At 52.3% G+C, this 14499-nt stretch overlaps 1 protein-coding gene across 1 annotated transcript in view; it reads left to right on the top strand.

Annotated features, from left to right (window-relative positions):
- The window catches only part of IPO5 (importin 5), a 1138249-nt gene that overhangs the window by 758950 nt on the left and 364800 nt on the right, over positions 1-14499 (top strand). The window contains exon 16 of the mRNA XM_069640466.1: positions 14286-14418. Within this exon, the coding sequence (XP_069496567.1) occupies positions 14286-14418 (133 nt within the window). The remainder of the gene's footprint in view (positions 1-14285; positions 14419-14499) is intronic.

Genomic DNA, 14499 nt, shown 5'->3' with positions numbered 1-14499 from the left:
GTCATCTCGTCGGTAGCGACGACGATTAAGGCGGCCAACGCCTTGGCTATCGTAGCCCGCTACGACAGGGAGTTGTGGTACAAACTGGCCCCCCTGCTGGACTTCCTACCAGACAAGAGGGCGGAAGCCCTAGAGATCTTGCAGGAAAGAGAGGTGGCGTCGGACCACGCCATTACGATTGCGACGGACATCGCTGACACTGGATTTCGCCAGTTGGGCAACGGCGTGTGCCTTAGGCGGCGTGGATGGCTCAAGGCTACTGACTTCCGTCAGGACGTGCAGACCACAGTATTGGACATGCCGTTCGACGGAAACAACCTGTTTGGGAAAACAGTGGACGATTCCCTTCAAGCCATCAAGGTGGACACGGAGACGGCCCGGCCTCTTGGGGTTCTCCAGCAACGGCGGCCGCCCTTTCGGAGCAGCGGAGGCAAACCGGGTGCCTCCAAAGGTTCCAGCGGCGGATTTTCCACCTACCGTCAAGCGGCCCGTTCGTCGTCCCAGGAAGCTTACAGGGGACGAGGCAAGTCAGGCGGACCCCGCCGTCGTTGCCAAGGAGGACAAGGCGGCAAAGCCTCGTCGAAGCAGGACTGAACCGGCCGTGGGGTCGGGCCCCCACCGAAGCACCCCGGTGGGAGGCTGGCTGGCGAGCTTCGTCAGCACGTGGGAGTCCATCTCCACCGACCGTTGGGTGCTGGACGCCCTGGCTCAGGGTCACGCGCTTGAGTTTCTAAAGAGGTGCCCGCGCGTCCCCCCTGTGGCCAGGAGAGAACATCACGTCCCTCAACTTCTCTTGGAGGTAAAGGCGATGCTCAAGAAGGGCGCCATCGAGCTCGTCCCAAAGAGGCTTCGGGGCTCCGGAGTTTACTCAAGATACTTCCTCGTGAAGAAGACGGGAGGATGGTGTCCCATCCTGGACCTACGACGACTGAACAAATTCATCAAGGCACAGAAGTTCCGGATGGTCACCCTCCAACACGTCCTGGGTCAACTGGAGGAGGGCGATATCCTGTCGTCGCTGGATTTGGAGGATGCCTACTTCCATATTCCCATCCTAAAGGGACACCGAAAGTTTCTCAGGTTCATGGTCCAAGGGCGTCACTACCAGTTCAGAGCCCTTCCCTTCAGATTGAGGTCGGCACCCAGGGTGTTCACCAAGTGCCTCGCACCGGTGGCGGCGCAGCTGCACCGAGAGGGGATCCACGTCTACCCCTACCTGGACGACTGGCTCATCTGAGCAAAGACGAAGGAGCTCGCCGTGGAGCACACGGCAAGGACCGTCCAACTACTCACGGACCTGTGATTCTACATAAACTACGCCAAGTCCCACTTGGTGCCCGCGCAAGACGCACTGTTTCTGGGTGCGAAGCTCGACAGTGTCGCTTCTGGCCTCTCCGTCGGAGGAAAGGACGAGGGCCATCTTGGGCAAGGTGCAGCAGATGCTGGTTGCGGACGCGGCCAGGGTGAGGTCCATCAAGTCCCTCCTCGGAATGATGTCTTCTTGCATTTATCTCATCCGCCTGTGCAGGCCCCGGATGCGCCCGTTGCAGGAGTTCCTGGACGCGCGCTGGATCCAGCTGGGCAGCTTCGAGGAGAGGATCACACTCGACGAGAGTTTCCGACGAGCGATCCGGTGGTGGGGCACCCGCGCGCATCTGACGGCGGGCATGGACTTCCAGACCCCCGGCCACCAGGAGACAGTGACCACGGATGCCTCCCTGGAAGGGTGGGGAGCGCACACCGAAAATCTGCACGCGAGAGGCCTTTGGCTTCCGACGGAGAAGTCCCTCCATATCAACGTCCTGGAGCTCCGTGCAGTGTTTTGGGCCCTCAGGTCCTTTCTTCCGTCCCTCAAGGGCAAGGTGGTGAGGATCTTCACCGACACCACCACCATGTTCTACATCAGGAAGCAGGGCGGTACCAGATCCCCAGCCCTGTCCAAGGAGGCGCAGGATCTGTGGCATTGGGCCGTCGCCCAAGGGATGTTTCTGGTGCCGTTTCATCTGGCAGGGATAAAAACCATCGCCGACTCGCTCAGCAGAGAGCTGCGCTCGTGCCACGAGTGGGAACTACGACAGGATCTAGTGGACCGCCTCTTCGGACGGTGCGGCACACCCCAGATCGATCTGTTCGCGACGGCGAACAACTCCAAGTGCCGGAGGTTCGCCAGCAGGTTTCCCCAGTCGAGGAGCATGGGCGATGCTTTCTCGTTCCCCTGGGAGTGCCTGTTTCTATACGTGTTCCCTCCATTGCCGTTGCTGATCCGGCTCATCAACCAGCTCAAGAGGTCACGGTGCAGGATGATCCTCGTCGCACCTGCGTGGCCGAGACAGATATGGTTCCCGGACCTTCTGGACTTGTCAGCGTCCCCGTCAATCAAGCTGCCAGTGGACGCGGATCTTCTCTCCAGGGAAGGGGGCGCCATCCTCCATCACGACCCGAAGGCCCTGAATTTGCAGGCCTGGCTCCTGCAGCGTTGGAGTTTGGAGGCTACGACATACCGGCCGACTGCAGAGAGGTTCTTGCAAAGGCCAGGGCGTCCTCAACTCTTATGCTATGGACACAAATGGAAGAGGTTCTCTGTCTGGTGCCACGCACAGATGATTAACCCTCTACGGCTTACGGCTCCCCAGGTACTGCCGTACCTTCTGACGCTGGCCAAGGCTGGACTGGCGCACGCGTCCATCAAGATTCATCTTGCTGCGATCTCCCGATACACCAGAACCACGGTGCGGACGTTTTTGTGGTCTCATCGTCTGGTGAAAGAATTCATGAAGGGACTTTTCAGATCGTTCCCGCCGGTGAAGGCTCCGGCCCCGGCATGTAGCTCAACGTGGTGCTGACCAAGCTCATGGGACCGCCGTTCGAGCCTCTGCACTCGGCTCTGTTGAAGTTCTTGTCGTGGAAAACGGCGTTTCTTTTGGCCATCACCTCCGCACGATGGGTGGGAGAGATCCAGGCCCTTTCCTGCAAGCCCCCGTACTTGATTTTTCACGACACGAGGGTAGTGCTCAGGACTCACCCCTCCTTCATGCCCAAGGTACCGTCGGACTTCCACCTCAACGAACCCTTGGTGTTGCCTGTTTTCTTCCCTTCGCCTTCGTCGCCGGCTGAAAGGACTGCACTCGCTGGATGTGGCTAGAGCGCAGAAGTTCTACGTGGACCGCACAAAGTGTTTTCGGAAGACGTCACAACTTTTTGTGAACTTTGGACCTGTCAATCTGGGGAAGGCTCTCTCGAAGGCCTCCATTTCCAGATGGCTCTCCGGCTGTATCATGTACTGTCATCGGTTGGCAAACCGACCGCTGCCTGGCCGTCCGAGAGCCCATTCCACCAGAGCGATCGCAGCTACCACGGCGTTCCTATCTGGTGTGCCCTTGCTTGACATCTGCAGGGCTGCTACGTGGAAGTCAACGCACACCTTCACGAAATTCTACTGCGTCGATCGGGATTCCAGGGAGGAGTCCAGGATCGGTCAAGCAGTGCTGCGCAACCTGTTCGCCTAAGGTGAGCCTGGTGAGGAGGTAAGAATTGCTCAATGTTGAGTTTGATGTAATGCTTAATGTTGAGCCTTTGCCACCTCCCGTGGTTGTGCATGTGTACTGCTATGTATTCTTTATTCATGAGCATGTGAATCCATGCCAGACCCCATGCTGGAGAAGGAACAAGTTACTTTCCTGTAACTGTTCTCCAGCATGGGTCTGGCATGGATTCACATGCGAACCCTCCCGCTTACCCCTCTGCGGCTCTTCACTTGCTCATACTGCCACTTCACGTGCTACCAAATCTGAAGATGGCTGCCAGAGGCGGGGCTTAGGTAGAGGGCAGTCATTGGCTGTGGTCAGTATGACGCAGAGATCAGTGATTGGTTACTACTACGAAAGACAGATCAGAAACGAAACTGATACTGATTTTTTTCTTTACCGAGGATTCCCAGCCTGACGACGGGGAATATTCATGAGCATGTGAATCCATGCCAGACCCATGCTGGAGAACAGTTACAGGTAAGTAACTTGTTCCTTTGCGGCCCCTCAGTGGTAGCACGGGTAGGATCTTGTGACCCAACGGCCTGGTAGCTGGAGCAGCCTTCGTGCTGTTGCTGGTCTCCCCCCCCCCCCCCCTGCTTGGGTGTTTCCATGGAAAGCAATCGCCCTTGCGGGGTGCAGAGTTGAACGGGGCACAAGCTTGGCCCTGGTCTTCTGCTTCACAAACGCTTTGAGGTCCTCTGGAGACTCTTTCGAAGAGCTCCCGCCACCTGGCAAGTCGGTTCTTGAGAGCGTGGGAGTCAAGGCATCGCCGGCGGTACAGCCGTCCCAGCTGGGGTCTGGGCCAGAAGGCATGGGGGTCGGATTTTGGGAAGGGACCCTCGTAGGCTGGACACCTGCTGAAGCCCGCCGCCGTCATCGACATGCGCTGGGGAGGAGCGTGACGCCAGAGGACAAAGCAGTACCTGATAATTGAAAACAAAAGACACGAATACTTCTCCGGGGGAGAGCGTGTAGGAATTACTAGGCTGGAGGCCTAATCCTGGAGCGCTGGTGAAATCGGTCTGTTCCCTTTTCCTCAGAAGAGGACTCAGTGGTACCAGTGGGCAGAGTCGGGTGCGCATTATCCCAAGCCGTGCTCCCGCGCACATCTAAATTTAAAGGGGAAGATGATTTTTCTGGTGAAAAGGGTTCAGTCTCCAGTCCCTATCGAGGGACGCCCATACATTATGAAGGAAAGGGGACAGGACATGGGAGTAAAAGGTTTTCCCATAGTAGCCTATGGGAGGAAAGCAGCATAAAGAAAATGTTTACTAAATGCTTCCTTACCATGATTGGGTTTGGCTAAAATATGTCCCACTGTTCAACATAATAGAATGGCATCCCAAAATCCACCCCAGGCTTCATTTTGGGAATCCATTTAAACTGCATAAAGGTAAATTGGGCTAATGTGGTAAAACAGCTTGTACTCCGGTTGAAGCTAAAAGTAAATATTGGCTGCCGTCAGCCAACCCCTCAACACATGTTAGAGGGTCCAAAAATGTGCACTCTCCACTTGCCATTGGCTAGTGATACATGACTCTTGATTAAGAAATGGTGTGCTGTGTGTATATGAATAGAATTGAGATGACAGTAACTTTTATAATGGCTACTAGTAGCTTATACCTTCACCCGTGAAGAACTGCTCGCATCTCTGGACTCCCAACTCACCTGCTGTTCTCATTCTACTCTCCTCTGCTTTCGATATGGTGAAGCTCCCTCCCCAGGGAAGCGCAGGCATTGTGGCACTGGGCCATCGGATAGGGGATGTGCCTTGTCCCTCTCCACCTACGACAGTCATGTACACCATTGCAGACGCACTCAGGGAGCTTCGTCAGGATCCGGTGGACGGCCTATTCGTCAAATGGGGCAAGCCCAAGATAGATCTAATTGCGGCGGTGAACTCAAAGTGCCAGAGGTTTGCCAGCAGATTCCTCCAGCCGAGGAGTCGGGGGGGGGGGGGGGGGGGGGGGGGAGGGGGGATGCATTATCCTACCCATCTGAAGGGCTGTTCCTGTACACCACCTCTCTCCTACGCGTCAACACAGAGTCCATGCAAATGATACACCTCGCCCTGGCCGAAACAGATTTGGTATCCGGACCTTCTGAGCCTGTTAGCGTTACCTCAGGTCAGTTTGGAGGATACAATTTTCCCGCAGACTGCAGGAGGTCCTAGCCAAGGTCAGGGTGTCGTCGACTTTAAAGTGCTACGGTCAGAAGTGGAAGTGTTTGTTCGTGTAAATGTTAAGGGGGGAGATGTGTTGTGTATTTCCTGCCCGGGCAAGGAGGAATGTTATGTCATGTGGAGTGTTGATTCCTGAATGACAGAATGTATGGGTGAGGGTTGTAGCCCAGGCAGTTGGTGAGCCCCCTGCCTGGGTGATGGGCTGCCAGTGTTTGTCCTATTCATGTAACTTGCTTGTAACTTATGTAACTACTTGTAAAGGTATCTTGAGACGCTGCTAATAAACCTTACAAGTCAAACTAAGAAGGCTGGAGGCTGCTTCATTACAATGGCGACATGCTGGTCTTTTATCAAGAAGAACATATGCGTGAAACTGAAGGAAAGCTGGTGAACCTGCTGCAGGGGGGGGTGCAGGAAGGACAACAACACCGCCCCAAAACAAGTAAGACCCATCACCCAGGGCGGAAAAAGGGGGAGCAAGAGCCCCAGAATTGGAGGATAGACTACCCATGATCTGGAGGGAGAGCTGATCCCAGGGGCTGAGAATGGGAAGCGTCCCATAAGGTGGAGGGAAGAATCTGAAAAAGAAGTTATGACCGAAATTAAGGAGGCGAAGCAGTCCTAGATGTTCGTGAAGCAGAAGCTGTGAGCTTACATAGACTCTGCTGTAGAAAACAGTATTGTGTTGTACTTAACGGGACATATCTCGTGAATAAGTCGACAGCAACATTAAGGATTTTTGTGTAGAGCGGGCTGTAGGCGCTTTTAATGGATTTTAATGTGCTCCAGATGTGTAGCAGGTGGGGGGCTGGTGGTGCTTAACAGTATGGGTGCCTAGCACAGCACTGGTTGACATTTGGGGTGGGGGGAGAGCAGTGCCGCGATGGCCTGAGGTTAGTTTGCAAATGGTGACATCTGTATGCCTTCACAGGAGTATGGTGAAAGCGTGGAATGCCCACATAATTCCAGATATATGCCTACAGGATTCCAGATTATTTTTTACCTGCTGTGAGTAAATGCGGCAGGTGCTGCATAGATTCCGTGAATTGAAATCTACTACAGAGTAAGGGACCCAAGGACGTCTCACAACATGATCAGGAAGTGCAGTGGCGTCTGCTTTGGGTTTGGCTCTGGAATTTGGAAACGTCAGTATGAGCACCTAGGTAACACGGATGCAATGCTTCCCCGCCTTAGTTTAGTTTTCTTGTGAGCAAGTTAGTTATGGATAGTCATGGAAGGTGTAATGGCACAGTGCGGAATGCTGATGTGTTCGTGGACGGTGAACATGTGGACCAGCAGGTTGCCACAGTTGGTGGCAGCTGGCTTCGTGGAACTGAGGAGCTACACCAGCCTTCTATGGGTGTCTGGAGGGATGGCAGGCGAAGCGCAGCGCCTCTGCAATATGGAACTCTATGCAGAGGAGCATCGGCAACGTTGGAACAATATTGCAGTTAATTGTTTGTCATGGTGATGGTTGTCCTCTTGAGACAAAGGTTATGGTTTGCCAACGTTTGTAGATTGTAGCCCATAAGGATTATATGTTAAGGGGTGAGGATATATGGATGTATTCAGTGGTACCTTCGTAGCTGAAAAGCAGGATGCAAATTCTTTATGGCAATGGATGGCAGTGCGGGAGCGACAGTATGCTGACATAGTGTGGAATAGTTTAGCTATAATCGCTGATGCGCCAATGGGGATTTCAGAGGTGTCCAGAGTCGGCTAAGCAGTGCTACGCAACCTGTTTGCATGAAGAATTAATTGCTTTGTTGAGCTTTGCCACCTCCCGTGGTTGTGTCTTGTTCTACTGCTATGGATTTGTTATTCCTGAGCATGTGAATCCATGCCAGACCCAATGCTGAAGAAGTTACTTACCTGTAACTATTGTTCTCCAGCATGGGTCTGGCATATATTCACATGCAAATCCTCCCGTCCCCCCCCGCATCTCTTCTTGGTCATACTACTACTTTGTGCTTATCAAATCTTAAGATGGCTGCCAGAGGAGGGACTTGTGGAGAGGACGGTCATTGTATGGGGCGGAGGAGGAGGAGAATGACCCGGAGGACAGTGATTGGTTTAGGGGAGAAATAGTTTTTAAGTGAAACAGTTTTTTCTTTTATTGAGAATTCCCAGCCTGACAGGGAATATTCAAGAGCATGTGAATCCATGCCAGACCCATGCTGGAGAACAATAGTTTAGTAACTTAAACCATCCCCACAAAGCGATTCCATTATACCCTGGGTATCTGAGTGCGCACTAGACCGGCTGACCTCCTTCCTCACTGACTGGCCTCTCCCACCTCTATCTACACTTGTGGTGTTCCTCAGGACTCTACCCTTTTGCCCTGGCTCTTTAACATCTATCTCGCCACGCTTGCTTGTATCTCCACTTTCTTCCTGCACTTCCAGTGTTATGCAAATGACGCCCAACTTTTTCAAACTGCCCTCTGAACCTCTTCCTGCTGACGCTACCATTCCTTTAACATAACATTCCTGACTGCCTTTCTGCTATCTAGTCTTGGTGCGCCTCTGATCTGTCTCAGTGCCAGCAAGACTGAGATCCTTCTTTTTGGGATTCCTGTTCCTCCTTTCTTCACTTTACTCTGGCCTCCCGCTGTAGGCTTCCCCCTCTCCTTCCTCTGAAGCCAGAAACCTTGGAGTCCTCTTCGACTCCTCTTTCCTCACATCCTGGACCTTGCCAAGGAGGCTCATTTCCAACTCCAACTCCCTAGAGGGATCTCCCTTTTGTCACTTTTCTCCAGAAGCTCAATGTCACTAAAGCTCTGGTACTCTCTAGGCTGGACTACTGCAACAGCCACTTCCTTTCTACGCCCCCACCTGCTAATCCAGAATTGGGCTGCAAGACTTATCCTTGCCCTCAACCCCAAGGACCATATCTCTCCATCCCCAACATCTTTCCACTGGCTCCCGGTTGCTGCAAGGATCAAATTCCAATCCCTCTGCATCATCCATAAGGTTGCTCTCGCCAAATAATCTCCCTCCAGATCTCTGATGCTCGGGCTCCAACTCTCTGCTTGCCAAGCGCGTCTAAGGGGCGAGCTGTTGGCTATCTTTCTTCGGCTGGCTCCCTCCTCTGGAACAGCCTCCCCTTTCCAGCGACGACAAACACCGGCGGAATCTCTCCACCCCCCCAGGGTCATTTCCGCCCAACGAAGTGGGCTCCTTCCACTCCATCACCCATGCTTCGGAACTCTTCCAGCTCACCCTGGAAGAGGAGGGCTACCTGTATCAACGCCGGTAGGCAAAAAGGAAGACCATTCTGTCAGTGCCACTCCTGGGCGACGTCTGGGATGAGGGGCTGGTGTTGATGAAGCCCACATCAGCTCCAGCGAAGAGAGACCAGCTAGAAAAGAAATTCTGGGTGCCGGAGTCTGCACCCAAATGTCAGTGGTCACAGCCATCGGCGGACTCTGTTGTCTCGGCAGCTGCTGGGAAGAAGTCCAACCCATCGTCCTCAACCTCTGCCCCTCCTGCTCCCTTTCCAGGACAACAGCGAGGGGAAGAAATTGGATGCTGTGGGTAGGAAGGTCATCTACTTGGCGACGACAGTCAAGGCAGACAACACTTTAGCGATCCTGGCCACGTACGACTGGGAGCTATGGTACAAGATGGCTCCGATCCTGGTTTTCTTCCCCGAGGACAAGCAGGTCGAGGCATTGAAGATCCTTCAGGAAGGCGAGGTGGCGTCGGACCACGCCATCACAGTGGCCCTGGACATTGCGGACACATGGTTCAACCAGATGGGAAATGTGTTTTGCTGAAGGCCACCAACTTTAGACAAGAGGTCCGGACGAGGGTCCTGGACATGGCGTTCGGAGATAATGTTTTTGGCATGGCTGTCAGTGAATCTTCAGGCCATCAAGACTGGCAGGTTTGGCCCTTGACCTGGGCACGCTACAACAGCACAGTCAGTCTTTTGTTCCTCAGGAGTGAAGTCGGGCAGATCTTCAAAGAGTTTCGGCGGCGGATCGTCCTCTTACTACCAGCCCTCCCACGACCCCGGAAGCCTACAAGTGGTGTTCCAAGACCTTCGGAGGTAGCTGCCTTTGAACTCGAGGCGCCAAGGGCGGCGCACCGGCCTCCAAGCAGGACTGAACCAGCCAGGACATCGGGCCCCTGCACCCCAGTGGGAGGCCGGCTTGCAAACTTCAGTTCGTCAGCGTGTGGGTAAACATCTCCACCAATCAATTGGTGCTGGACGCTCTCAGCAACGGACACTTTGGAGTTTCAACTAAAGTCTCTGCGAATACCACCGGTGGCCCGGCAGGAACAACACATTCCTCAGTTGCTGCTGGAGGTTCGGGCCATGTTTAAAAAAGGGGGGGAGGGGCAAAAGAGCTGGTTCCAAAGCGACTGCAGGGCTCGAGTTTACTCAAGATACTTTCTAGTAATAAAAAAGACTGGGCTGGAGGCCCATTCTTGATCTACGATGACTTAACTAAATCAAGTCCCAGAAATTCAGGATGGTCCCGTTGCAGCATGTGCTAGGCCAACTGGAGGAGGTAGATTTTGTCACTGTTGGATCTAGAGGACGTGTACTTCCACATCTGCATTCACGAAAAACATTGCAAGTTCTTTCGCTTTATCGTGCAAGGGAAGCACTACCAGTTCAAAGCTCTCCCCTTCGACTGAAGTCTGCAACCAGAGTCTTTACGAAGTGCTTGGCTTCGGTGGCGGCCCATCTGCGACTACAGGGAATTCACATGTACCCATAAATAGACTGGTGCATCCGGCCCAAGTCAAGGGACATCGCAGTCTATCACATGCAGGGGACTGTCTGGCTGCTGACGGATCTGGGGTTCTCGGTGAACTATGCAAGTCCTGCTTGACTATCGCAGGACGCGCTTATCTTGGGATCCAGGCTCAACACTGTATCCTGTCTGGCGGCTTCCTCCAAGGAGATGGCAGCCATTTTGGTCAAGGTGCAACGGCTGTTAGCACTGAAGATCGCCACAGTGAGGACCATCAAGTCGCTGCTCGCCATTGTCGTGTATCTACCTGATCCCACTCTGCAGGTTGTGAATGCGACTGCTCCAGGAATTCCTGGACGCGTGTTGGAGTTGCTTCGAGCGATAAGGTGGTGGGGTGTGCACTCCAACATTGCTGGGGGGACAGACTGTCAGAGCACCCTACTGCTCCCCCCCCCCCCTCCCTGTACCAGGATATGGTCAACGGACATTTCCTTGGAGGGCTTGGGAGCCCACGCCGGAGGAGATGACGCTACACATCAACATCCTGGAACTAAGGGCAGTGTTTTGCGCTCAAGTCATTTCTTCTATCCATCAAGGGCAAAGTAGTGAGGGTCTTCACAGACAATAGCACCACAATGTTTTACTTCCGGAAGCAGGGGGGCACCAGGTCCCTGGCGCGCTCCAGAGATGCAGGAATTGTGGCACTTGGCAGTCGCCCAAGGGATGTTTCTGATGCTTGTTAATCTGCTTAGAATCACATGCTGTGCATATGGTCCGACATCCAGTGGTAACTGTGGAGAATTGCATCTTGTCTTTCGGGGACCGAAAGGGGACATTGGCATAGGCGTGTCTGTAAGACTATCCCTAACATGAAGTGTAGTGTACCCAAAATCCCTCAAGCGCATAGGTCCATCAGATTATTTTTTTCCACCCAAAGAACTGGTCGCCCTATAGCGGAGCTCTTACATAAGAGACATTGTTTATCTTAAACTGCCTTGTCGGTTATTCCCCCTTTAAGTCACTTCAACAGCAGGAACAACTTCGACAAAGACTGCGGGGGATTGGTCTACGGCGGTGGTTTTCGGCGCCTAAGATCCGGCGGCTGAAGCATCCACGTGGCCAGTCCCTCTGGCCGGCCTTAACAGTAGGGAGAGTGGGGTCGGGGTGGAAATATCTTCATTATGTCTTTCCTCTTTCCACCTCTTTACCCTCTAGGTCGGGTCATCTTTGTTTATGGTTCTGTCCTAAGTGTAGGGTCAGATACCCGTGGAAGGACGTGCAACTCCTGTCTCCCCTTAGATCATGACGAGAAGCGGTGTGCAGCTTGTAAACTCATTCGGCCTAAGACCCTTAAGGAGCACCGTGTAAAGCAGTGGGCCGTGTACGCTATGACGCGGGCGGAACCCTCTCTGCCCTAGCCCGCCCCCCAGCACCACACCCGCCGGAAGTGACGGGGGCACCTCCGATGTCCAGACATTCGTTGCAGATGTGATAGACCTCGAGGCGGACACTTCTAGATCCACCACACCCGTCCCCGACCCTTCAAGGCCTGACACTAGTCTCGTTTCAGGGACAAGACTAGATGACTGGTGTACAAAGAACACATTACACTAAATACACAACCCCTCCACCTATTTCGATGGATATGTCGAAAAAGGTGAAAGCGCCAGCAGGGCCATCGAAAATTTCGGCAGATTCCTCTGATCTTTCAGGTCAACAGCCTTCTCCGCAGCAGCGTTTTGCGATTGGGCATTCCAAAACAAACAAGGGTGCTACCCCAAAATCAGGTTTGCATGTCGAAGCGTGGTAATGCGACGGTCCCAAAAGGCCCGTTAGGCCCAAAATCTACATCTAGGCCTCAAGGCGAAAAACCTACTGCTAGACCCTTTAACACCACGGTAGGCAGTAAATCTACCGATAGATCTTTGGACCCACTAACTCGCACCGATTCAGCGATGATTGAACACAGTATCACAAGAATTACTTCGGCGGTTGGGCTGATACCCATCCTGTCGAAAAACATGGGGCAGGCTGCGGACAAATCTATTGATACGCCATGGTGCCCTGATTCTCGCCAGACCTACGAGGACAGTCAGCCTCTTTCCAACACCCTGGGTGACAAATTTCAGCATCAAGGGGCAGAGGACGACGTTTTTCCACCCGTAGGCCCTTGCAGTTCCTCTAAGTGGACAAGGGAGAAATTTGAGACTTCCATCTCCAGGTGGCACTCCGGCTGCATCATTCACTGTCACTGTTTGGCAAACCGACCCCTGCCTGGCCATCCGAGAGCCCATTCTACCAGAGCAATCGCTGCAACAACGGCATTCCTCTCTGGTGTGCCCCTGCAGGACATCTGCAGGGCTGCTACGTGGAGGTCTATGCACACCTTCACAAAATTCTACTGCGTCGACGGGGATTCCAGAAATCGGCCAAGCAGTGCTACGCAATCTGTTTGCTGGAAGGTAAGCCTGGTGAGGATTTAAGAGCAATTGCTTCTGTTGAGCCTTGCCACCTCCCATGGTTGTGCATGTATGTACTGCTATGTATTCTTCATGAGCATGTGAATCCATGCCAGACCCATGCTGCAGAACACTTACAGGTAAGTAACTTGTTCCTTCACTCCCCTTTGCCCTGTGGGCGCATTAAAACACAATTCTTTGATGTATAAGGGCTTAGCAAGTGCACAATAAACCATTGTTTTGCCTCCAGGTGATATAAGCACTCCAGGGCTCAAAGGTTCTCCAGTAGCACTCCTGTGCCTGATGGCCTTATAAGTGACCTCCAACCATCTAGTTGTGAAAAGTATGTAGTTGTAGGGGGACTTCAGCAGATGTCATGCTGAACACGAAATTAAAGTGAGCTGTGGGAGTAAACGTCCCATGAAGTCTGCAGAACTCCAAATTGAATTATGCTAAGACACGGTTTGTCTCATCATTTGCCTGCATGAACACATTAACCCAGCTGAAAACCCAAACTACTAAATCACATATGGTTTAAAACAAGTATTGAAACCAAACAGCGGAAGACCCTCCATACCCAAAATGATTACCATGGGTGTGCAAAAAGTCATGTTATCCTGCATGACTGGAAGCTGCAGTGAGTTTCAATTCTTACAAATAACCCATGGTACCGCCTGGGGTCCCTTGGGTCCTGGAATGGTGGGAGTTCAGTCCTTAAGGAAAGGTGGAGCCTTTGTGGCTACCTGTTCGATTGAACCGGAACTTGTCTGCGTTTATCTTATAAACGTCTCTGCCTATGGTCGGTTCCATTGTTTCATATGGCTAACATTTCTACAAAGTGTAAACTCTACTTGAGTCTTATTTTGGGGATTCCTGAGTATCTGCTGTCGCACCTTCAAAGAGTGCTGAATGTGGCTATCTGACTGGCCTGCAGCTTTTCTAGATTTGCGTCGTTGTCAGACGCCCGGCACACTCTGCACTGGCTTCCCATGAAATGCAGAATTTTAAGATTCTCTATGGTTTTGAAATGTATATATGGCATCGCCCCTGGTGTACTTGGAAAATTAAATACAGGTTCATAGGTCGATCCAGTCCCTCCACTCAACCTTATCTTGAAATTCCATGATGTAAATTCGAGTAGGATTGAAGTTTTTCTGTGGTGGCACCATGCCTATGGAACAACCTACCCTAGAGTCGTAGAAAGCTTTAGGATTTGGCAAATCTTTGAAGACGTGAATGTTTTGCTAAATCCATCTGGTTAGCAGCAAGAAATTAGCCTTGACAGTTTATTCTACATGCCGCACCGTAGAACTATAAATAGAACATTGGCATATAGTACAGTTGTATTTATACCTACTTTGTATCACTGATTTATTGACTCATTTGTAGTCTTTCGGTTTCATCCTCAGATATCCTATATGATTTCTGCATGGGCAAGAATGTGCAAGATCCTTGGAAAGGAGTTCCAGCAGTATCTTCCTGTTGTCATGGGGCCCCTGATGAAGACTGCTTCCATAAAACCAGAAGTTGCACTGCTTGACAGTGGGTTCCAGTGAAAACATATAACTTAAATTGCTAATTTTTGTCAAAACAAATTCTGATTTACATTTTAATTCCATCTTG

The sequence above is a fragment of the Ambystoma mexicanum genome, chromosome 7q (genome assembly GCF_040938575.1).
Source record: "Ambystoma mexicanum isolate Mex_15411 chromosome 7q, UKY_AmexF1_1, whole genome shotgun sequence".
NCBI classification, from domain to species: Eukaryota; Metazoa; Chordata; class Amphibia; order Caudata; family Ambystomatidae; genus Ambystoma; species Ambystoma mexicanum.
The sequence above is the reverse complement of the archived record's forward strand: the minus strand, read 5'-3'. Positions and strand labels throughout refer to the sequence as shown.